The sequence below is a fragment of the Nipponia nippon genome, unplaced genomic scaffold (genome assembly GCF_047370975.1).
Source record: "Nipponia nippon isolate SJK-2023a ecotype South Korea unplaced genomic scaffold, ASM4737097v1 scaffold_11, whole genome shotgun sequence".
NCBI classification, from domain to species: domain Eukaryota; kingdom Metazoa; phylum Chordata; class Aves; order Pelecaniformes; family Threskiornithidae; genus Nipponia; species Nipponia nippon.
Window position 1 is genome coordinate 29,209,661 of NW_028262302.1, and position 22,067 is coordinate 29,231,727.

Here is a 22,067-nt window from a genome sequence, read left to right on the forward strand (position 1 = left end):
CGCGGGCTGCGGGAACTTCACTTCCGGACACCGCTCCTGCCCGCTCCGCGCCAGGAGGTGCCAAGAAGAACCAGCCCCAGGATGCAGCTGGTGCAGCAGGTTCTCCTCTCTGGTGCCTGGCGTCATCTCCTTCAGAGGACAAGGTGACAGCTGGGGACAAGGACGGAGACTCGGTTCTGCAGAGGCAGCCACGCCTGAGACATCACTATGGAATCGGCTTTCTCGGAGTCGCTGCCCACCGCCTTTCCCCTCCCACCAAAGCCAGGAATTTGACTAAAAATGCTATTTTCTTCCTGAGGAGGAACCGTTCTCTTACTCAGCAGGAGTGATATGGAGGCAAGTGAAGAGGTACGCAGAAGTAATTCAGTCCGTGTCGGGGTACGGCAAAAACGTGCGCGAGGGCGTATCTGAGAGACCCTGCCTCTCCACGAACACAGCGACGCTCGGTTCCTCGGCACCGTGTTTCTGCAGTTAGGCTGCCTGCCTGCGGATCACTCCGTTTAAAACAAACCAGGGCTACGTGAGTCAAAGAGCGAAGAACAGAAAAAAGGCCCAGAAGCTGTTTTATGAAATCGTCGCCCGCTGGCGGGGAGAGATTCCCGGAGAGTGAGCGGCTCTCGTTCCCACGGCATCAGTAACACGCAATAAAAGCGTACGGCGCTGCTGTTCCACAACGCTGACGGTCTTCCCGCTGTCGCTTTGCACAAGAATTTCTGTGCAATAAAATATTTGAAAACTTCTACTTGATGTATTGACAGCTTCCTATAAAACCAGGAAAAAATGACTACGCCCAGAAGCCTGCCTTCTCTGTTGCCGATTCACCATATGGTTTAAGCTTAATAAAACTTAATTGCGTAAAAGATTGCCTACAGCTTTTAAGGCTGGATTGGGAGATCTGGGCTTATCTCCATACCTGGAAATACAGTAGAGCCTACACCTTAATTTATGTGACATACGATAAATACTAGGACATCAAATACGTCTCAATTCTGTGCAATTGTGTTTATTCCAAATCCAGCTCCAGCTCCAGGTTTGGCAGTGCCTGCTGAAGGATGCGAACAGTAGTTTCTTTCTCTCTTATTCCGGGAAGGTCACTCAGATACAAATATTCAAGGTTCCTATAAATATTTAAAAAGAAAAGTCAGCAACTGCTATTTAACTGTTGACACAGAAATCAGACAAAGGATTACTCTACCATCGTTATTTTGAGTATTTCAAAAGGTTACTGCTTCTAATGGAAGGTTCTTTCTGAAGTGGGTGCTTAAAAGTTTTTAGCTCACTGGAATTTCAGTCCTTCTACACAGCTTAAAAAGAGATCCTGGACCCCCCACAGCGGCAGCGTGAGGCGTAGGAAGGCAATAAAAGTTACAGGACGCCGTCAAAGCCTGCCCTGGAGAGGAACTGCAGCAGCGGGGTCAGGAGTAGAAACCAAGGTGGTCGTTAATGACTTCTTCTCAAGCAAAACCCAGCTCGTGGGCTAACGTGAAAGGCAGCCGCACGCATTCACTGCTCTGGCAGAGGTGGTGTCGGCAGAGAGCACGTGTCCTGCTCTCATTTGTGCGGCAATCAACATTGCCCAAGTCCCTTCAGGAGGCAGCGGGAGATGCCGTGCTCCACTCTGAAGGCAGCAGCGCGACTACGGGTTCACGTGCCGCAGCGGACGCTTCTGGCGTTCTCAGCTGCAGGCCTCAGCGCTAGGCAGCTCCCCGGCACCAGCCTTAAAGGGCTGACTAACACGCGTACGTTAAGCCGCGCGTCATTTCAGAGCTATCCACGACACCGTCTGCAACCACGCTTGAAGAACCGTTCCCTGCAGCGGCAGTGCGGTCCCCCCGGGGCTGTCGTTCAGGTCAGTCCCCAGCCCAGCCACCCCCCAGCCCCGCGCACGTCTGGAGCAGCCCAGGAACGCTCGGACTCCAGCCCTTTGGTCAACACAACCCCCAAACCGCGGGCTGGGAAGAGCGAGGGAGCAAGAAGACCTCGGCAGTTCACGTACGTCAGCTTGTGAAGCGCAATGATGCCTTTATCTGTGACGTTCCCGCAGGAAATGATCTTCAGCTGGAGGAGACTCTTCTGGAGATTCTTCGTCTCGCTGAGCCGCTGCAGGCACTCGTCCTGTATGTAAATACACTTCTGCAGTGTGATTTCTGTAACGTGTTCAAGACCATCTGGAAAAACCAAAACGAGTACTCGCTTCAGAACCCCAGGAACAACCCCTGCCCGTTAGGTTCTCACTCGCCAATTTAGTAGCTACCTCCAAAACCACACGGCAACATGCTCCCCTGTACAGTGATGCACGCTGACGCTCCAAAGCCCCTTTATGGGACTTCAAACATATGAAAACCCCAGGGTTTGTATCCTTATGGTAAGACTCTAAGAGCTTTGACGTGGGCAAGTAACAAAAAAAACCCTCTGCAAGTCTGGGAGATAAACAATGACTCTGAAATAGGAACATAATAATGCAGGAAATTCAAGGTCCCCTGCCAATAAAAAAATAAAACGGTCTGTTCCCCATTTTGGTTTTTGTTATTTAGAGGAGACCTGAAACAATCTCTTTTTTATTTTGTAAGAAACTGAGAGCGTTCTGCTTTTTTTTTGTCTTTGAAGACATCATAAATGCCTTCACAGGCTGTATTATGACTTCACAGACACCAAAAACATCACTTGGCTTAGAAGAAAAAGAATATTTGAAGTAGTGCTTTTTGCTGCCAGCGACTTAACTATGAACTCAATGAACTAGCAAATCTGTGTCGCGCCTCCTTAGTGCGGCTGTCACTTCAGGGAAGGGCTGGTGAAGTTCCCAATCTCTTTCTGCTCCACACCACACCTCCAGCAAAATCTTAAGTGCTGCTGAATATTTGTAGAGCCGTTTTAAGGAGAAAAAAAAAAAAAGAAAAAAAAAAATTGCAAAACATTTCTCTCTGTCTTACTAAGGAATGAGAAAATGACCCAGTTATTCATGTTTTGATGCAACTGGAAGAACAAAGACCGATCAGTATGATCTTTGCACAGCTGCGTCTACATTACCCAAATAGTCAAATCCTCTGTACATGATGCACGAGTCCGTGGCATTAATTGCCTCTATCTTGTATTTCCCCAGGGGCCCCGTTGGGAGGCCGTTGTAGTCCTGCTGCCATTTCTGGTAGCCTCGGTAGCGCACCAGGGCACCACATCGCAACAGCCATTCTGAAGCTGCCCTGTCAGGGCCGACGGCTTGTATGCGTTCGTAGTCCACTCTGCCAAGACAGAAAGAGCATTCGCACGGTTTCTGGAACGCGGCAGATTTATTGGCTTTACGATAATAATACTGCACAACAAATATTTGGGGGGGTGTGCGACAAGATGTCAGAAAAGTAAGAATACGATTTACTGGAATTGGTTTGCGTATAATTATTTGGATTGTCTGGCATAAGGTTTTTTTAAACTTGTTTTAAATGGCAGTTACTTTTGGTAAAAAAAAGAAAGAATACAAATGCAATTTGACTTGGCATGTGTTAACCCTTCGAATAGATTGTTTCGTTCCATGTCTCTAAGGAGAGATAAAAAATGTCTTTCTCTACCCAAAGTAAGGCTTTACAACAATTGCAAATTCATCCCTCAAACGTATTTTGATTATATAAAAACTGGACATTGCCTGTCACATGTCTGTCATTCCTGAAGCCGCCTTCTCAACAATTACAATATTTCAAAAAGAGACACTTCAGCAATTAATTAGTTAAAATCCCTGGACCCATTCAGTTAAAGGACATCTTTGGTGAGCAATGCCGCAGACAGAAGCGGAGACGTGGAAGACTCCTGCCTGGCTGAGCTTCCCGCCCCGTTACAGCAAGCAGCTACACCACGCAACCCTTTCCACAGAACTAGAAGAGGTAAGGCAACGCTATTAGCTACTGGCAAAAGTTATGGGCAGAGGGAGTTTCACAGAGAAAGGCTTTATCTTTCTAAAAGTAAATGTGAAACCCTTGTGTGGCTGAATCACATTGTAAACAATGGGTTGGTTAGATGCTTTTTGGAATAAGTAGAATCATGGAATCGTTAAGGTTGTAACAGACCTTTAAGATCATCAAGTCCAACCGTTACCCCAGCACTGCCAAGGCCACCACTAAACCATGGCCCTCAGCACCACATCTCCCCGGCTTTTAAATACCCCCAGGGATGGGGACTCAGCCCCTGCCCTGGGCAGCCTGGGCCAGGGCCTGACAGCCCTTTTCGGGAGGAATTTTTTCCTAATATCCAACCTAACCCTGCCCTGGCGCAGCTTGAGGCCGTTCCCTCTCGTCCCATCGCTTGTTCCTGGGGAGAAGAGACCGACCCCCCCCGGCTCCAGCCTCCTTTCAGGCAGTTGCAGAGAGCGATGAGGGCTCCCCTCAGCCTCCTCTTCTCCAGGCTGAGCCCCCCCAGCTCCCCCAGCCGCTCCTCCCCAGCCTTGTGCTCTAAAGTAAAGGGGCCATGGTTGTGCTGCTGGCTTAAACGCAGCCGGGGGCAAAGGCAGGCCGGCGTTTAGGGCGAGAACCCTCCTGGCCATGGTGCCTCGGCCAGGCGGCGAGGGGAGCAGAGCACACACCTTCCTCCGCAAGGCCACAGCTTTGCAACGGGGAACAGGTACGGAACGACCCCTGCCAAGCATCCGCACGCAATCCGGGGGAAGCGAAGAGCGCTGATAACAGAAGACGTTGTCTCCAGTCCTGGACTTAGCTCCCTGCTTCACGCAGCCTGCAGCGAGCCCCGTTAACCGACCGGTGCACACCCGCTCGCTCTTACTTGTTGAACACGGCATTCAGCCATCCCCAGAAGCCTCTGCAGGCGCCCGGCGGCGGCAGCAGCTTGCCGAGGCCGCGCACCGGCTGCCCGAGTTTTCCCCACAGCATCGTGTTCTTGAAGAAGAGGAGAGAGGGGAGCGGGAGGTGTCACTCGCAGCGCCAGCTCCCGGAGCAGCAGGACGGCCGGCCCGCCCCCGCCTTCCCCGCAAGGCCTAACCGGGTCTGTCAGCCCAGCGGGAACGACGGCTGCAGGGGGAGTCAGCGCCCTGAGGGGAGGCCCCACCGCCGCCCTCCCGGGGTCCCCTCCCAAGGCGCCAAGCAGACGAACCGTACGCGGAGGCCGACTCGACCCGACCCGACCCGACCCGTCCCGTCCCGACCCTCACCGCCGCCGCGGAGCGGGCGCGGAGGAGGAGCCCGGCCCGCTGGGGATCACCGCCCCCAAGATGGCGGCGGCGGCGGCGGCAGCGGGGCTGCTCCGGCGGCGGGCGGGCGGCGGCGGCGGGGCCGCGGCGCTGTGGCGAGCCCAGCGCCGCCAGCGAAGGTGAGGCCGCGGGGCGGGAGCGGGCCCTGCCCGCGCCCCCGCAGCCCTCCCCTCACGGCGGGAGAGCGGCCGCGGCGGGACGGGGCCGGGCCGTCGCCCTCCCGTCGGGGTCGGGGCGGGAGGCGGGCTGCCCCCCGGGACGGCCGCCGGGGCGAGCTCACGGCCGTGTCTGTCTCCGTGCAGCACTTTCGACGTGGCGGTGGTGGGCGCGGGAATCGTGGGGCTGGCCTCCGCCCGGGAGCTCGTCCGGCGGCACCCCTCACTCGCCTTCGCCGTGCTGGAGAAGGAGACGGAGCTGGGTACGGTGCCGCTGTGTCTGCCTCGGCCGTGTGTTCGGGTTACCTGGCGTCCGTCTGTCGGAAATCTTCACTGAAGCACGCACTCACCAAAACCTCGGTGTTTCACGAAGGGAAGCTCTGCTTTCGGGTGGGCGAGCAGCCCTGGGAGAGCATCTGCCCCTGTCGCTGAAGCGGGCGATGGATTCCCCCCATCCGGGAAGAGCATCTCCGTTCCCGGGCGCCGCCGGCTTTGCCCCCGTGGGGGATCTCCTTCTCCCTTCGCCCAGGGACGCGTCCTTCAGTGGGGAAGCAGAGCTGTCACCAGCCTGTGCTTCGCTGCTGGGACTTCAAGTTAGGACTTCAAGTTAAGAAAAGACTGAACGTTGCCGCTTCACGGTTTGGAAGCGGCAGGTCTTACTGGTCTGGGGCTCCAGCAGCAGCAGGGGGGTCGGGGAAAAGGAGGAGGAGGGTGAACGACTGGAGTGAGGAGCAGCGCAGATCGCAAAGGGAGGAGGGCAGGTCTGGCGTAGTGCTGCACGGAGCAGGAGGCAGGGAGGGCGAGCTGAGAAACGGTGCCGGGATGGCTTTTTGGTGGGGTGTGAGGGGGAGACTGAACAGCAAACAGCGATGGTTGGTGGGTGGAGAGGGAAGGTCAGGAAGCAGAGCTGCCTAAAAATGTCTGGGAGCTGCTGGGCAAAGTCTACACCTGTCTGTTAATGGCCAGAACTGTAAACCACAGTCATTTGCCCCGCGTTTCTGGATATCCCTGTACGTGCCCTGCAAGGTGCTGTCATTTGCGTGGCAGGTCGAAGGTAACGAACTAACACAGGGATAACTGGGAAGATATTGCTCGTTACCGACCCAGCGTTAGCCGGAGTAAAATGGCACAGCTCCCAGAGTTGCTTGCTTACGCAGGAAATCTTGAGGCACTCTGCACTTGGGCATCTGTCCTGGCTTTGAAATAAGGAAGAACGAGCCCTGTTGCTTCCTTGAAAGCTTTTCGGGCTCGCTCAAGTACGAGCACAGGTTCATCGTAGCAGTCTTTTCACACCAAGTGCTTGTGCAGATACCCAGTCACTCAGGGTAGGCAGGAGCAGCCCCAAGGGATCACGTTGGTGGCTAACTCAGAATAAGACCTGTGAGCCCAAGCTCTCGCTTCTAATAGCTCCATCAGCCAGGCTCTACGTTGCTCTTGAGATGTTACACGTGTGATATGAAGTGGCTTTTTATCCCCAAGACAGGACAAACATGAAGTCCTTAAACAGTTGTGTGAGTGCGAAGCAGGAATGACCTTTGGGAGTCAATATGTTAAGAGGGAGAACCTGCCCAAATTACTTCAACGAAAATGTTTATATTTTTCACCTCTATTTTACTTAGTTACAAAGAGGAGATAGCAACCTAATCTGGTTCACAAATACTTGAAAAGCCTCCCAGGCCTGCCAGCACGTCCAAAGAAATTGAGGATTGCACAGGCATTATGTTAGATGAGGCCTTTGAGAATGCCTTTCATTTTAAAAATTGAGTTTCTTAAAATTAATTTTAACATGTAGAAAATTTTGATTAATTGGCCTGCAGTTGTGGCTCTTGGAGGAAAAACTTGTGTGGTTTTTTTTTTCTTTTTTTTCTTTCCCCTGTTTATTCAACACATTGCAAGCTGTGATGTTCATTATTAACTAGGTCTTGCTGTGTCAGTATTTTTCTAGCATTTTGAGACCAAGGGACGAATTGTGTTTGCTGCGCAGTTACCTTATTTGAGCATCTCTTGTTGTAACGCTGATTGAGGGCAGTACCTCAAATTGCTCGCTCTTCTGACAGCTGAAGTAATTAAGGTATGGACCAATCATGGGAACGTGTATTTTACTAATGCCTTTTTCTTTCTATTTAGCTCATCACCAGAGTGGACATAACAGCGGTGTGATTCACAGTGGAATTTACTACAAACCCGGATCTCTGAAAGCTAAGCTGTGTGTGCAGGGTGCAGCCCTCTGCTACGAGTACTGTGACCAGAAGGGCATACCATACAAACAGTGTGGGAAGGTATAGGAACTGCTGCGTGTTCTTACTTTACCTTTGGAAACTGAGACTGTATAATGTATGTTACGGTGTATAGCATAGGCCTGGTTGTGGTCTTTCTCCCAAGAGGTGAGTTTCTGCAACACTTACTGCCTTCAGGATGAATGTGCCTTTTTGTGTTCTTCTTTCCAGTAACTCAAATCAGTTCCTTTTCTGGGCCAAAATAATAATTCTCCTTATCTGGGGGCTGAGCTGAGATAGCCCAGGTAACAGCGGAAGCCAGGAGGGGCACCCGTGTCGAGCCACTAGCTCCAAGGAACACAAAGGCTCTCAGTATGTGCATGCCATGCTTCTTGGCATATCGGGCTCTGAAAAGACACGGTGACTTGAAAACAGCTCCAGATGTGACCCAGCTCTGTGCAGTTATGCCATGTTACATCCAGCTGACAGAGCCTGAAATGCTGAGGGCAGAAGACTGATTCAGCTTCAGGTCTGCCCAGCCCTGTGTCCTGTTTCTGGAAGCGTCTATAAACAGAAACCCAGGAAGGAATGAGAACAGGACAAGCAAATTATTAATTCACCCAGCTTCCAACTATTTTCAGCTCTGGTTATTTTCTGAGCCCGATCTGTTTTGTCTGTAGTGACTCTCAATGGATTTCTCTTCCAAGTGCTTTTCAATTCAAAGCTTTGCATCAGAGCACGCTTTGACGAGCAGTTCCAGAGATCAACAACCCACTGCGTGAAGAGTTACGTCATTTTGAACCTGGCTCCTACAAGCTTCATCTGACGGCCCCTAACCCTTGTGTGGGGAGAGGTGGCGAGCAGTTGATCTGTGCTCACGCTGTCCAAGTTGCGCATAATTTTATATCCCCTCCACCCCCAAAGTCGTCCCTGCTGGCTGGTGACTCTCAGTCTGCTCAGTCACTCCTCTCAGAGAAGCTTTTTCTGGGCTCTCCCCACCCTGTCTTTGTTCTCTGAACCGTTTCTGGTTTAATGCATCTTTGATACAAGATGAGGACGGCATCTGTGCACAGCCTTCGAGGTGTGGTCAGACTCTGGATTTTCGCAATGAAATCGTAGAGTTCTCTGTGTTATCCTGTATTCTTTTCCTAGTTATTCCTAACATTCAATTTAGGGCTCTTCTGTTGTCACTAGGCATTGAGCTGATGTTTCCACAGGATTGTCTGTCCTAGCCCCAAGATCTCAGTCCTGAGTGATAACTTTGAACGAGGATTCCATCATTTTGTACGCGAGGCTAAGACTTCTACGGTCATTGCTTCACATTTATCAGCATTGAATTTCATCTCCCATTTTGTTAGTTTCTCGTTCACCTCGGAAGGTCCCTCAGCAGTTCTTTACAGTCAGCTCTTGTCTGAACCACCTTGAGTCACTCTAAACCACCATCTGACTTTATCGCCTCCCTGCCCCTTTCCAGGCTGCTCATAAACGTCTTGGATAACATGAGCCTTTCCCTTAAAAGTGCGCTGCAGACCCTCTCTGATGTGACAAGCGTCGCTTCGAGGCCTCCTCGCTCAGCACCCACTGAGAGCTGGGTGCAGATCTCTCCCAGCTCTGGGGTGCAGGGCAGAGATCCCCTGAATGTGGCAGCGTGGATGGACCCTGCATCAATGCGGGTGGTGGTTGCCCTGGCCCGGCTGTGCTCCGGCTGTGCTCCCTGCGCTGTAGCGCTGGTCACAAGATGGCACTGTGGATTTGTGCAGCAATTCACCTGCAGTTACAAGCCTGCTCTCAACTCAAAGCCCCAAGACGGGTGATGGGCTCTGTAGGAGTCGATTTGGGCTTGGGCTGGGCTAGCCCTGACCCAGCAGCATCGTTGGTCCTTTGCTGGCACTGAATTTGTGTACTTCTGCGCCATCTTCCCTTCTGTTATTCCAGGGAAGATGACGTTGAGGCTTTGCAGCTGGTTTTACATGAGGCAGCCCCAGACTTGGAGAACTTAGTGCCTTCTCAATGCCAAGGTGCCTGTGTTGCCAGACCTGAGCTAGGCCTGGAAGTAGTATGGTCTGTGCAAACCTGGCACAGATAATTTGTAGTCTGCATAAATCTCTTGTTATGACCTCACTACGTGGTTAAATGAAGGGAAGCTGGTACAATTCAGTTTAGATGACACGTCAGAACATGTTCTTATTCTCTTATCGAGACTGAGATTTGTACATCTTGGGTTAAGTGCAGTTTTATTTTTGGAAGCGTCCTAGTGGCTCTTTAAAATCATATTCTCTCACGTCCAGATTTGTAGTCTTATGGTACTTTTAGCAAATATTATCCATTGATAGTAACTTAAACTACAGTTTAACGTTTGCTTTTCACTTTCTTTAATTTATTAGTGCTTTCTCAGTAATAATAGGTATTTCATAGAGTCACAGAATGGCTTGGGTTGGAGGGGACCTTAAAGCTCATCTGGTTCCAGCCTCCATGTCCCACGGGCAGGGACACCTTCCACCAGGCCAGGCTGCCCAAAGCCCCATCCAGCCTGGCCTTGAGCGCTGCCAGGGAGGGGGCATCCACAGCTTCGCCGGGCAACCTGTGCCAGGGCCTCACCACCCTCGTGGTGAAGAATTTCTTCCTTAGATCTAATCTAAATCTCCCCTCTTTCCGTTTAAAGCCGTTACCCCTTGTCCTGTCACTACGTGCCCTTGTAAAAAGTCCCTCTCCAGCTTTCCTGTAGGCCCCCTCCAGGTACTGGAAGGCTGCTATAAGGCCTCCCCCAGCCTTCTCTCCTCCAGAATGTATAGAATCCTGTGCAACTAATGGCACAAACCACATTTTTCCCCCCTTGAATTATATTTCACTGTTCACTTTTTCACTATTGCTTGCTTGTTAGCTTGGGCTTGATGCCAAACCTGAACTGGCTTTGTATATTTTGCTCACTGGTGTGCCTTGTTATCTTTTTCTGAAGCTAATTGTAGCCGTTGAACAAGATGAAATTCCAAGACTCAAAGCTCTATACGAAAGAGGGCTGCAGAACAACGTCCGAGGGCTGAAACTGATTGGAGCAAAAGAAATACAAGCAAAAGAACCCTTCTGCAGGGTAAGGGATTTGCTTATTTTTATTTGGCGTATAAGACCTCTGTTTCTCAAGTGACATTATTTTTTAATTTAACACAAATATGTTTCTGGCCTTGAGGTAATTTGCATGGGTGACAAGTTGAAAAGAGCCTGAAAACCCAGAAGAAATATAATTGCCAAAAAAAAAAAAAAGTATCCATTTATTTCTGGAACATTTTAGCTAAGCCCAGTCCTTCGTATGCATTTGCATTACATACACCTCAGACCAGGTCCAGCACAACGTAAGGTGAGCCTGCAGAATCTTCCTTGGTGACGCGTACTTTCACCTGAGGTTTCTCCTGCCCGCCCGTTCTCGTTCTCTTGCTCGTCAGTTCATAGTTCCTCAGTTCTCCGTGTGCTGAAGTCATGAAGAGCTGCTGCTGCACTAGTTGCAAACGATGTGCTGGCTGTTTCGTAAGGGCCGCGTTCACAAATTAGAGAGCAGGTAATCCGTTTCACTTGCTGCCTACAAAAGGAATCAGAATTATTTGAGTCAAAGTAGGAGACTCTCTAGTCCCTTAGTCCCTGTGCAGGACTCGATAGGCAAATGGACAGAGCCTACGAGTTGTTCAGACTTCATTCTTTTCCCAGCTTTACACAGAGGTGCCCTCCCTGATGTATGCGCTCAGGAACAAAAACCAGTTGTCCCACCAATGACAAGGAGTGATTGATTTTTATTTTTTTTTTCTATTTAATTTTTTTCCCCTCCTCCTTGCAGGTGCTTACTTGTGTGCTTTTGTGGTTGCTAGGCAGATTCTCCTTTGCCCAGGTTAGAGCTGCTATATCTGAGTTTATGCCGAGGTGATTCTGCTCCTTCCCACTAAAATTATTTAACTTACAGTAAAGCTTGATAGTGCAGCAATGAAAATTCCTTCCCGTCTGTAAGCGTGGATTTGGATCGAGCCAATTTCAATCCAGTTGCTTCCTACACATGTGATTGTTAGCTAGCACGTAGGTAGCACGTAGGTAGCACTGTGTTTATTTTCACAGCAGGAGAAACGTGGGTAGTTTATGGAATACAGGTTTGTTGGTGTTTAGTGTATCTTTGAGTGAGAGGAAAACCTGGACGTCAATTCCCCATACCGTTTCATCTGGCAGCTTGCTGTTGGTGTAGCTGCATGACTGACTGCTCGTGAGTGGTTGTAGGTACAGGCAAAAATGTTCTGGAGAGGAATCTTTTTTTCTTGTAAACATTTTATATCTGCTCCTTAAAGCATTCTTTGCATGTTCAAGATCCAGCTGAGCATTTACTTCTGCAAATGAGTAGATTCAGATGGGTTTTACTTCATTTGCTTTGGTTTCCTGAGCTGAGTCCTTTCCTTGTAAGCAAGGGGAACTTGAGTGGTGTCATAAAACGTTGCGCTATATATCAAGTGGAGAGGGAAGTTTTGTGTAAGATACAGTTTTACCAACCATTCTGCTTGTCTTGGGCATGTAAACGGCCCCTGCTCTTGCAATATCGGAGTGGGTGACATTCTTTTAGTGTAGTTACACTTGCAGCATCCCTCTGAGATAAAGCAGTCCTACTATCCTTCTTTTATAGCTGAAACTAGGAAAATAGTGTGATGCCATCTAGCATGATAAAAATTATGTGAGAAACAGCCTTTTTGGTATAAAGATAGTAAAACATCTCTGGGAAACATTAAAAATTCTAGCTACACACTGGACTTGAACCTTGCTTTCTGCTAGGAGAAGTATAGGCTGTTGTCTAATTCAGAAGAGACTTTTCGCTGTGATGTGCAATGCAGGAGGTGTTGAGATGATCTCTTGTAGCCTCGCAGGAGGCATTGGCAGCAGCCGTGCACCAGATAAAACTCCCAAGTGACCGTTTGAAGGTGGAATTGCATAGTGTGTGGTGAAAAACAAGTATATATTAGCTGAAGCCAAGGTTAGGTAACCTGTTTTATCATTAAGCGCTCTGTCAAGAAGACTTGTTTATGCTTACTTAATCCACCGTAAGTAGTTTTCGCCATATTAGTTGTCAGCAAACACGAACACTGGAGCTGGCACACGGAGAGAGTAGGAACAAGCAGGCGGGGATGGGGAGACAGCGGTACTCCCTTCTCAGTGGCAATGCACACGATTCCAGATGAAATATTCGCTGCATTGAAGACCACAGTCCACATACAGCCTTCACTGTCCTGCTGTGTCTTAATGCTCTTCCAGGGTCTGATGGCCCTTGATTCGCCATATACCGGCATTGTGAATTATAAACAAGTGGCCCAGTCCTATGCCGAAGACTTCCAGGAAGCAGGCGGGACGATCTTGACTGATTTTGAAGTTACAAACATGGAAATGGCTAAAGAAAGTTCTTCAGAAAGTGAAGACGGTAAGGCAGGTTTTTTGCCCTCCATTTACTCCAGTCCTGCCGCAGATTTTGTTCAAAACACATTTGCTTTAACTGAAATGACGTTTCTGAACCTTTCTGTCTCATAGGGAAGAGACAAAAGGCAAAATTACGTTAGAGTATGGAGCAAGCTCACTTTTTTTCCTCAGGCAGGTCACCCTTCAGCTGAAACATTTAATGCCGATGCAAGAAAATCACAGTAAAAGAGAGGAAGTAGGTCATTCTCTCCTATGAAAATCAGATTTAGCTGAATATTGCATGTGTATTCTTGTGATAGTGCTTTTTGTTTATCCTGGAAGGGGGGTTGGATCGGTGCTGGTACACATATGGAAGAATAACCCCCCCTGCTATTAATTCATAAATACAGTTATGTCCAGCAATATCAGTTATGTTCACAGTAGTTGCTCCATAGCTTGGAGATCTTCCAGTGGAAGAACCCTTAATCGTGACAAGTTGCTTGTTCAGTCAGTTTTCTGTTACATGTTCCATTAATTCCTCCTCTTGTCTAATTCTGTTGCAGGGCTGAAATACCCAGTCATTGTTAGGAACTCAAAGGTAAGAACTAAGTTGAAGATTAAATTGCTTAACAGGAAGCTATTCCTCCTTTTCTTCAGAATTTTTGTTGAGTCCTGGTGGATTAATCAGCTCTCTAAGAAAAGTTTAAAAGCTGCTGTTCAGTAACATGATCACTGTCATCTAGGACTGCTTTTATAAAGCAACTGCAATCAATTCTTGACAAAGCATATGAGCGTGTTCAGATTTTACTGTGTACTGGGAATAATAATGGAAGTATAACTTTCTCTTTCTACTGCCTGACTTATAAGGGACATATACAGACAACCATCTTCTTTATTTGCACGTTCTTATGCTTGTTGTTTCCAAGGACTCCTTTTATGACATTCATTTGGTGAGAAACACCTATTTTCATGTTTGCTTTTGGTCTTCAGCATCTATAAAAGTGATAAGGAGGCATTTAGAATCGTTTTATCATCAGAAAGCCACAAGCTAATTTAGTAAAATAGGTGCAAGTCAGTTAATGCTGCACAGGAAATGTAGTTGTAACCTCTTTATCTCCAGGAGAGAAGATCTGGGCTCTTCTTTGGGGGGGGGGAGGGGGAAGACAAACAAAAAAAACCAACCTCACCCCCCCCCCAATAGTTTTTAAAGTTAGTGCTGCTGTTTTCTTGTTCTGTTCCTGCTCTTCCATTAAAGAGTAGCTTCCAAAATCTGTCAGATGCTCTCACCAAATACTGATATTTTAAAAATTATTTTATTATTTTTATGGAAACATGTTTAGTTGGAGAAAAACCCCATAGCATTTGAAAACAAATACTGTGAGCTAGCTAGCTAGATGGATAATAGTTTGCGATTTTGTTTAGATGGTAAGGTGTTTAGATATTTAACAGCTCTCCGTAACTGTGTGCTATGAACTTGTGTAGCTTTCTGGATAACCTACGGTTCAGTAGCGTGACCGCTCCTGGCGCGTGGGGTGAAATCTGGTAACAGCCGTATTTCACCGAACGTCTTGCGGTTCCTTGGCTGCCCCACCTATCGCGCACCCGCTGGCCATGCAGACCCGGCCCGGGAGCTGCGGGCTGGCCTGGCGTCAGGGCTCTGTAGGATGCGGCGGCGAGGGAGTGCCGGGGGAGAGGTTTGGTTTGCTGGCGGAGCAGAGCCTTTGACGCTGAAGCGCTGGGCCTCTGCCCTGTACGGTAAGCGTGCTCGTGTAAGGCACGAGGCTCTGCGTTCTGGGAATTGAACCTGGACGTGGTCTGAGAATTGATGACACGTTTCCTTTTTTATTCTGGCTTTTTCTTCCCTTCCTTGCCCCTTTTCTATAAAGATTCTTCCAGTCCTACCTGCCCAATGAATTGCCTTGTTAGGGTAGTTCTCCTCCAGGGAATAAAGGAGAATATTATAAAGAATTAAATGAAACAATTAAATGTTTCTGCCTCCTCTTGAAAATATGGTTGGTTTTCTTTCTGCTGCTCTTGACTCATTTTTTTCCAAGGCTTGTAGGTGATGGGTGGGTTTTAGTAGATACGTTGAATTTTTGTGTGTTTTGGTTTGGTTTGGTTTTTTTTTCCCCACAGGGTGAGGAAATCTACTGTCGGCACATTGTGACCTGTGCAGGACTTTACTCAGACCGCCTGTCCGAGATCAGTGGCTGCAGCCCTGAACCTCGTATTGTGCCCTTCCGTGGCGATTATTTGGTGCTAAAACCAGAAAAGTGCTATATGGTTAAAGGAAATATTTATCCGGTACGTACTCTCTTGTTTGTCTTTCACAGTGTACTCTAAGAGCTGCTGAAGCTACAGAAATAAGGGCAGTATTACGTGGTTGTTTCTGTTAGACTCCAGACAGCGATGCACAACATGTGGACCTACATTCAGTTGCTTTCTGAGAGGACAGCTTGTTTTGGCTAATTCTTGAGGAACAGGTAGAAGTACCACGTGGGAAATTATTGCGAGTCTTTTTTTTTATTTGTTCTTGTTTTTTTAATAGGGAAAGAATGAAACATTTAGCATGATAGCCACATGGCCACAAAAGCCTGGCTTCTTTCATCATGTTATAAAATAAATCTGTAGGCGGGATTCAGAAGTCAGCGAGGGGCAACAGTAAATAATAACTGACTTAGACGTAGGGTTTCATCTTGTGTGCTAATACCCAAAGCTCGGATTTAGATATTTGCCTCCCAACCTCATCTTTGAATTAGCTTTACTTTGTATGACAAAAAATAGACATGGGAGGAAAAGAACAAGCTTTCTACCATCTAATATAGACAAATAGCGTGATGAAGAGGAGCAATTCCGTACAGAAAGCGACGACAGCAAGCAAGAAGAGAGAATTCCTGGGGCAGGATGGTAGTTAATTCACACAGTACGTTGAAATACCACCCTTCTGAATATGAGCTTCGATTTGCCTGCTAAACGCTGGAGCAGGTCGCCCTGGGGAAGCTGTGGAACCCTGGGCTCTGGATGTCGGTCTGACCGCTTCTCACCTGGGAACGATTCAGGATCCTGTCTTGGGATGGGAGGGAGGAACTGGCTGGGGTGGGAGGGTACCTTTCAGCCTCATTTCACGGCTGTGTGAGGACAGCCTGTACTCTTGGAGAATTTTTGTTATGGCCAAATGTGGTAATAAGATTAGAAAATTGCATGATTCTCAGTGATATACTACCAGAAATGTAATGTAGTTTGTGGAGTGGTTGCACTAAGCTTTGAAAGTATTAAAAGCATATTTTTAACAGGAAAAACAGTGCGCTGAGTACAGGAAAGGAACGCATCTTGAAGCAATTCCTAGTCATAACAACACTGGGTTTTGAGAAATACCCAACGCTTGCTTATTTTCAGACTATAAGAGTCACCTCTGTAGTCACCTTTTCTAAACAGCTGAAGATCTCGAAGTGCCAGCTCTGTGCTTGTTTAATGCTTGTGTGTGCATATAGACAGCTTATTTCTGTTGCAGCCTTCGCACACAATTAGACTGTATTCCATTCGCAAACAAAAAAGACACTGCAGATACTTATTATTAGCGTTAATCAGGCTTGCTAACTGCATGTTGTTTTGAGCAATACAGGAATGGTGAGGTTTTCCTAATATTTTATAACCTGTTTTATTGCAGTATAATTACTACTGGTGAATAGCATTAGTGCGTCGTTGGTTTTGTTGTGGGTTGATTTATATCCTGAGAAACCATGCGTACTTTTTTTTCCTGTTGTTTGTTTTGCTTTTACCTGAGGTGCAGTCTGTCTTGGCCCCGCTCTCTTCTTCAGTGCTTTAAATTATTCACGTGCTGCAACTGCACAATTAACAAGCAGAAAAAACAGCGCAGGAGCCAGTTGTATGGTCGTATTGCTCCACTTTTGTTGTACAGATTGGAAATAAAATGGCAAATTTACTTCCTTTTTTCATTTAAGAATAGTTATTTTATTTAAGAATAGTTATTTCCATTTATTGGGAGGACAACTCCTTTGCTGTGTTTCGGTTTGGTTTATTCAGTCTCTCACACAATGAACTGTAAATGTCTGTACTTTCCTCCTCGCAAGTGTTTTCCATCTTTCCTGGATGAGTTTGGTGACTTGAGCGGTTGCACGGCTGTTTCTCTGACCTGGTTTGTAACAGCTGTAATAACGGTTGTATCCCGCTTTAGGTTCCCAACCCTCGGTTCCCTTTTCTGGGATTTCATTTCACACCAAGAATGGATGGCAGCGTTTGGCTTGGTCCTAATGCAGTGCTGGCCTTTAAGCGAGAGGGCTACAAATTGTTTGACTTCAGCACTGGAGACTTTTTAGATGCTGTAATGTACAGGTAATATCTTGTCTTTTTGTCTGCTGAACGCAGTTATTTCAATGTCAGCTAGTTCTGTCATGGAAGCTAGTTCTTGTCAAAAAGCCTGCTTTTGCCAAGTTTTTGCTGTGTTTAAAGACAGTTGTGCTGATAAGGGTGGACTTCTCCAAAACACTTGACTTCGTGTGATCTAATATTTGAATTTTCATAAACTACCAAGACATGTCTCAGCTGGTCTGGGAATGTGGCTGCTCATCGGAAGGCACTGGTGAGCCGTGTTGCTACTAGCGGAGCTCTTCCAGGGCTGGTTTTAGTCCCAGGCAGTGTAAGATTTTAATCAGCCTAGACAGTGTGATTAAAATACCTGCAGAGGATGCTTGGAAGAGAGGACACAGAGTGGTCTGAATTGCCCTGTGAAACTTTATAAGACATCAATATACATTTAAAAATGTCCAAGTGCAAGGAAATACGTTAAGGGCCACGAACGCAGGCTGGGAAGCTGTCGTAGAAAGCGTGTCAGAGGAATTGGGAATCATTGCTAAAATTGCAAACACAAATGAACAGCGGATCTGTAGAAGTCGAGAGAAATCTTGCTTCTCTATGAGGGGCTGGACAGACCATTACCAAGTGCTCAATTTTAGGAATTAGACTTGAAAAAGAATGTGAAAATATTGGGGAGGATCCAAGGAGAGACTGAAAAACAGGTCAGGGAACGGGAAAATAGCTTTCTGGCAAACACCTCAACTTCATGCAGTTTATTAAAGTAAAGATTTGAAAGCATCTTGATCATTACCTATAGGCTTCTGTACTGGAAGACCTGAGGAAAGCAAAGCAAGCAAACAAGGTTTGCAAAGACACAGCAAGATCCGTTGACTGAAAGCTGAGGGTTTTAGGAGTGTGACGGATCTTTTCAGAATGACTGTGGAAAAAAGTCTCAAGCGGCATGTCTGTCTGCCCTTGCGCATGCGGGTTTTCAGTCTCTTGCCCTTTGACTGGGCCAGAGAAAAATCCTGGACATAGGAAGGACTGGAGTTCAGAGTTAATTCTCAGAGAAAGAATGTAAATGCAACGTTACACAGCTCTGTAAACAAGGTTGGCTGAAGCAGGGAAGGACGAACATAATATTTCTCAAGCGGAAAGCACGCTTGGATTACTGATGTTGGGGATGGGAACTTTTGCCCCATGCGGTTGCATTTGCGGCCTTCTTAGGCAGCGTTAGTTTGACATGGCTGCATTTATGATGGAAGATGTGTTCTTACTGCAGTTCTTTTTTTCTCTCTGCAGCGGGTTATGGAAGCTCGTGCTGAGAAACTTGTCCTACGGACTGAGCGAAATGTACAGAGCGTGCTTCCTTAGCGCGCAGGTGAAGCAACTGCAGAAGTTCATCCCTGAGGTCACCATCAATGATGTACTCAGGTAAAGAAAACTTCTGTTAGTAACACCCAGTGGCTTGTTAAATCATTTGTAACAGTAACAAAGGTAGCATTAGCACACTCCCTTCCTCCACCACAATATGCTACCAAGGCATTTTATATTGTGTTTCCTTGCATATAGGCAAGTTTGATGAATATTTGTGTGACTTTCTTCACTCTCCATAGGCTGAAATTCACAGTTGTGACATATTCACTAAAAAGAAAAGGTTTCTTTATCCTGGTGACACATTCAGTAGCCTGAACATAATCCGAGTTCACAAAGAAAGCAAAACACTAATGAAATCCAGAGGGGAAGCCAGACTGTGAGTTGCTACCGAGTGAATATTGACTTAGTTTAATTGTCTCACTAAAATTGTATTCAGCTTCTTACTGTGTGGAGAGAGAAGCTAATTCAAAGGAGTTTAGAAACGCTAAGGAACTGGAGAGACTTGTCAGGAAAGATGAGGCATTTAAGTACATGGAGGTGGGTTTAACTGTCCAGACATTTGCGGGGAGAAAATCCAGAATATGAAAAGCTCGAGCATGGTAAAAGGGAGTTATCCAGCTCAGGCAGTATACCGTTGGCATGAAATTCATGTTTGACAAGGCTATTTCAAAACAAAGGGTTTCCGTTTTGAAAAGATGGGGCATGTTTGGGGGGGGGGGGGGGGGAGGAGAGTAACTTCACAACCAGGAAAGAAGATCCTCTGCTTGGCTACCTGCCCCTCTGCTTGGCTACCTGCCCTTGTTTTACGGGAACGACTGCGAGACACCTCCCGCTCTGCCTCACGAGTGTTCACTTCCCTGTGCTCCCCCAAAAGCCTGACTGGGCTTTGACTCCACAGTCTGCCTTCCTTACTGTTTCCCTGGGTGCCTTCACAAGGGCAGAACAGAATTGATTTTCTGACTTCAGAAAACGTTTTCCTTCTAATGGTGAGCTCCTCCTTTATTTTGCAGGGGTCCCTCTGGAGTGAGAGCTCAAGCATTGGACAGTGACGGAAATTTGGTAGATGACTTTGTATTCGATGGAGGCAGCGGAGATATCGGAAGCAGAATTCTTCATGTCAGAAATGCCCCTTCTCCTGCTGCTACCTCCTCCCTTGCCATCGCAAAAATGATTGCAGATGAAGTGAAGCGAAGATTTGAATTGTGAATGAATGACGGGTGTAGTGCGGTTTTACCCCTCGTGTGTGTGTAGCAGCTTGTCTGCGTTGAATGAACTCTGCAGCCTTTAATGACTAAGATAAAACAGGCAACGTGTTGCTTGCAAGACCAGCGCTGGTATAGCTGTGCAGTGCAAAACCAGCATTTGAAATGTTTGCCAGCCCACAACTTCTCAGCCTCGCGAATAAAGGAGTTACGGTGCCTGGTGGGATGTGGTGCGGGACAGCCATCTGCAAGAAAGAAGCAAAGAGCCCCGTTCGCAGTAAAGGTTTGTTCCCCTGAGCAGGAGGAGCCTGTGGAAGGGCTGGTGCCAGGCACAACGTGAGGGTCTCCCGGGACCGCAGTGGGCCGTGAGGTGGAGCGGGAAGAGCCTCTGCGGCGGGCTTGCTCGCGCGGACTTCCCACGCCTCTGGTCTAAACATTGCCTCCTCCTCGCGCTCTGGAGAAGAGGTCAGTCCTCTGAAAAACCACAAGCACGGGGTGGCTCTCTGTGTGCTTTCTCTCCGGCTCCGTTTAAATTGGAGCCTACAGTCCCCTAGCTTACATTAAAGTAATGGAGATAGAAGGATAAGCCCTGCTTAAGGGTTCTGCTGATACGGAATTAAGGGCTTTATCAGAGACTGAAAACAATATTCAGAGCCTTCTACATGAGTGTAGAGTATTTCAGAAAAAAATAAGCCTAACAAGGGATTACCAAATCCAAGTCAATTTAGATACGCAATTCAGATACGCTGATAGCTGTCTCTATTTTTTTCTTATAGAGCTGAAATGAAAATGTATACATGAACAGTCATTTTTCATTTAAATTAAATCTGGGAAGTCAGCGCCGATCAGAAACTACTTCAGTGGTTGTGGGTTTTGGTTTTCTTTTCCTTTGAATCCTGGTAATGCAAAAGGAGCTTATCTCTGTGCGGCATGTTGAGCAATCCAGTGGAAATGGTCTTTGTAAAAGCAAATGCGAAGGGAGGGAAGCTACAGAAACCTGTCCCAATTGAGTCATGCCGCACGCTGCTTCCCTTGGAGCCCAAGCAGCAACCAGTCAGGAAGGCTGCGTTTCCCACACGGCTTAGAAAGTGCTGGGTCCTCCTCTCAACCCTTACTGATATTTGAAGTTTTATCAAAGGTGCACCTGGAAGGGAGTCTGTGCGGAGAACGTGCTTTAAACTAGAGAGAGATGTTAAACAAGCTTGGTACCAAGCTAACCGAGTCTCTTGGTGTGTTCTGCATAATTGCTACAAAAAAGAATTATGTGGCCCCAGGGACAAAGTACTTGAGAATACTTTTAAAGCAGATGTTCACAGGATGTTGGGTAATACAGGTAATTGTGGGTAGTTTGCTACCAGGCAATTTGCCATACTCTTCTTTTTTTTCAAAGTTACTTTCTGTACTCCTCTGACATGCGTGAGGGAGTGTGTTGGCACAGGAGGTCAGGTGTGCTAGCTGATGGTTTTACTGTACAGAGCTGAGCCACTTTTGAGAGAGAAAGGGCTTAACCTGTCTTTTTTTATTCTTTTTCTTTTTTCCCTGGTGACATCTATTTTACCAGAAAAGTGACTCCCATATAAGGGCAACCTGGAAATTCAAATAATTAGCTCTTCGAAGAAAACCTGTCGTCGTTATTCTTAGCCGCAATAACACTAGACAGAGACTCAGATGTTCCAAACGCTAAAATGCCGTGCGGCTGTGTAAGTTCGATCTTCACAATGGAACAATCGTATCTTCACTCCCCACTTGTTGCCTGTCAACAGTAAATACTACAAAAGGATTGCAAAAGCAACTTCCTCCCACACGAGGTGTGGCCCTAACATGTATTAACAGAATAAAGAGCATTAAAATGTAAAGCAGTCATCTGCTCTGCTGAATCTGAAGTCAGCACATTTAACTGTGCGGCCTGCTGTGCTTTTTATTCTCGGGAAGTGATTACTTTGGGGCAGAGTTTAACTGAAGCTTTTAAATGATGAATCTTTATGTAGCATTCTGTGAAATATTTATATTTTTAAAGTTATAAACCTTTTTTAAAGGAATCACTTCAGAGAATTACAGCAATGGCGTTTCATACGTAAATCTTGTTGCCACGAAGCGTGGAAATGTGTATTTTCTGAAAGGGTCTGATGCACTTGGATGGCTTAATAACTGTGCCTTTCTCTATGATGATTAAAATAGCGTGGTGGTTTTTAATTGCTGGAAGGTCTGT

At 47.2% G+C, this 22,067-nt stretch overlaps 2 protein-coding genes across 6 annotated transcripts; one reads left to right on the top strand and one right to left on the bottom strand.

Annotated features, from left to right (window-relative positions):
• Window positions 1-983: 983 nt before the first annotated feature.
• On the bottom strand, window positions 984-5,190 carry DMAC2L (distal membrane arm assembly component 2 like). Of its 3 annotated transcripts, XM_087746899.1 has the most exons (6): window positions 5,089-5,152; window positions 4,762-4,874; window positions 4,565-4,657; window positions 3,028-3,236; window positions 1,997-2,168; window positions 984-1,118 (listed from the first exon to the last, which is right to left on the bottom strand). In XM_087746899.1, the coding sequence occupies exons 2-6, from the start codon at window positions 4,866-4,868 to the stop codon at window positions 1,004-1,006; spliced, it is 696 nt and encodes a 231-aa protein (XP_087603025.1). In that variant the 5' UTR covers window positions 4,869-4,874; window positions 5,089-5,152; the 3' UTR covers window positions 984-1,003. The 3 variants fall into 3 exon arrangements, with proteins under 3 accessions (XP_087603025.1, XP_087603027.1, XP_087603026.1); XM_087746901.1 differs by lacking the exon at window positions 4,565-4,657 and having other exon boundaries at window positions 5,147-5,190; XM_087746900.1 differs by lacking the exon at window positions 4,565-4,657 and having other exon boundaries at window positions 5,089-5,138.
• Window positions 5,190-21,714, top strand: L2HGDH (L-2-hydroxyglutarate dehydrogenase). 3 transcript variants are annotated; one of them, XR_015702134.1, is made up of 11 exons: window positions 5,190-5,304; window positions 5,488-5,603; window positions 7,468-7,619; window positions 10,513-10,644; window positions 12,828-12,990; window positions 13,529-13,563; window positions 15,102-15,269; window positions 17,161-17,318; window positions 18,582-18,713; window positions 19,667-20,323; window positions 21,420-21,714. XR_015702134.1 is itself a non-coding variant. In XM_087746897.1 (10 exons), exons 1-10 carry the CDS (start codon window positions 5,207-5,209, stop codon window positions 19,860-19,862), a joined length of 1,350 nt encoding a protein of 449 aa, XP_087603023.1. In that variant the 5' UTR covers window positions 5,190-5,206; the 3' UTR covers window positions 19,863-21,714. The 3 variants fall into 3 exon arrangements, 1 of the variants encoding a protein (XP_087603023.1); XR_015702135.1 differs by having other exon boundaries at window positions 19,667-20,141; XM_087746897.1 differs by having other exon boundaries at window positions 19,667-21,714.
• The last annotated feature ends 353 nt before the right edge of the window (window positions 21,715-22,067 follow it).

Excerpts from the sequence above, each read along its gene's own strand:
- DMAC2L (XM_087746899.1), bottom strand. The coding sequence starts at position 4,868 with ATGCTGTGGGGAAAACTCGGGCAGCCGGTGCGCGGCCTCGGCAAGCTG. Across the intron at positions 4,658-4,761 it reads CTGAATGCCGTGTTCAACAA|CGCTCTTCGCTTCCCCCGGA; the intron begins GTAAGAGCGAGC and ends TTCTGTTATCAG. Across the intron at positions 2,169-3,027 it reads CAGAGGATTTGACTATTTGG|ATGGTCTTGAACACGTTACA; the intron begins GTAATGTAGACG and ends TGGTTTTTCCAG.
- L2HGDH (XM_087746897.1), top strand. The coding sequence starts at position 5,207 with ATGGCGGCGGCGGCGGCGGCAGCGGGGCTGCTCCGGCGGCGGGCGGGC. Across the intron at positions 10,645-12,827 it reads CAAAAGAACCCTTCTGCAGG|GGTCTGATGGCCCTTGATTC; the intron begins GTAAGGGATTTG and ends ATGCTCTTCCAG. Across the intron at positions 17,319-18,581 it reads TTAGATGCTGTAATGTACAG|CGGGTTATGGAAGCTCGTGC; the intron begins GTAATATCTTGT and ends TTCTCTCTGCAG.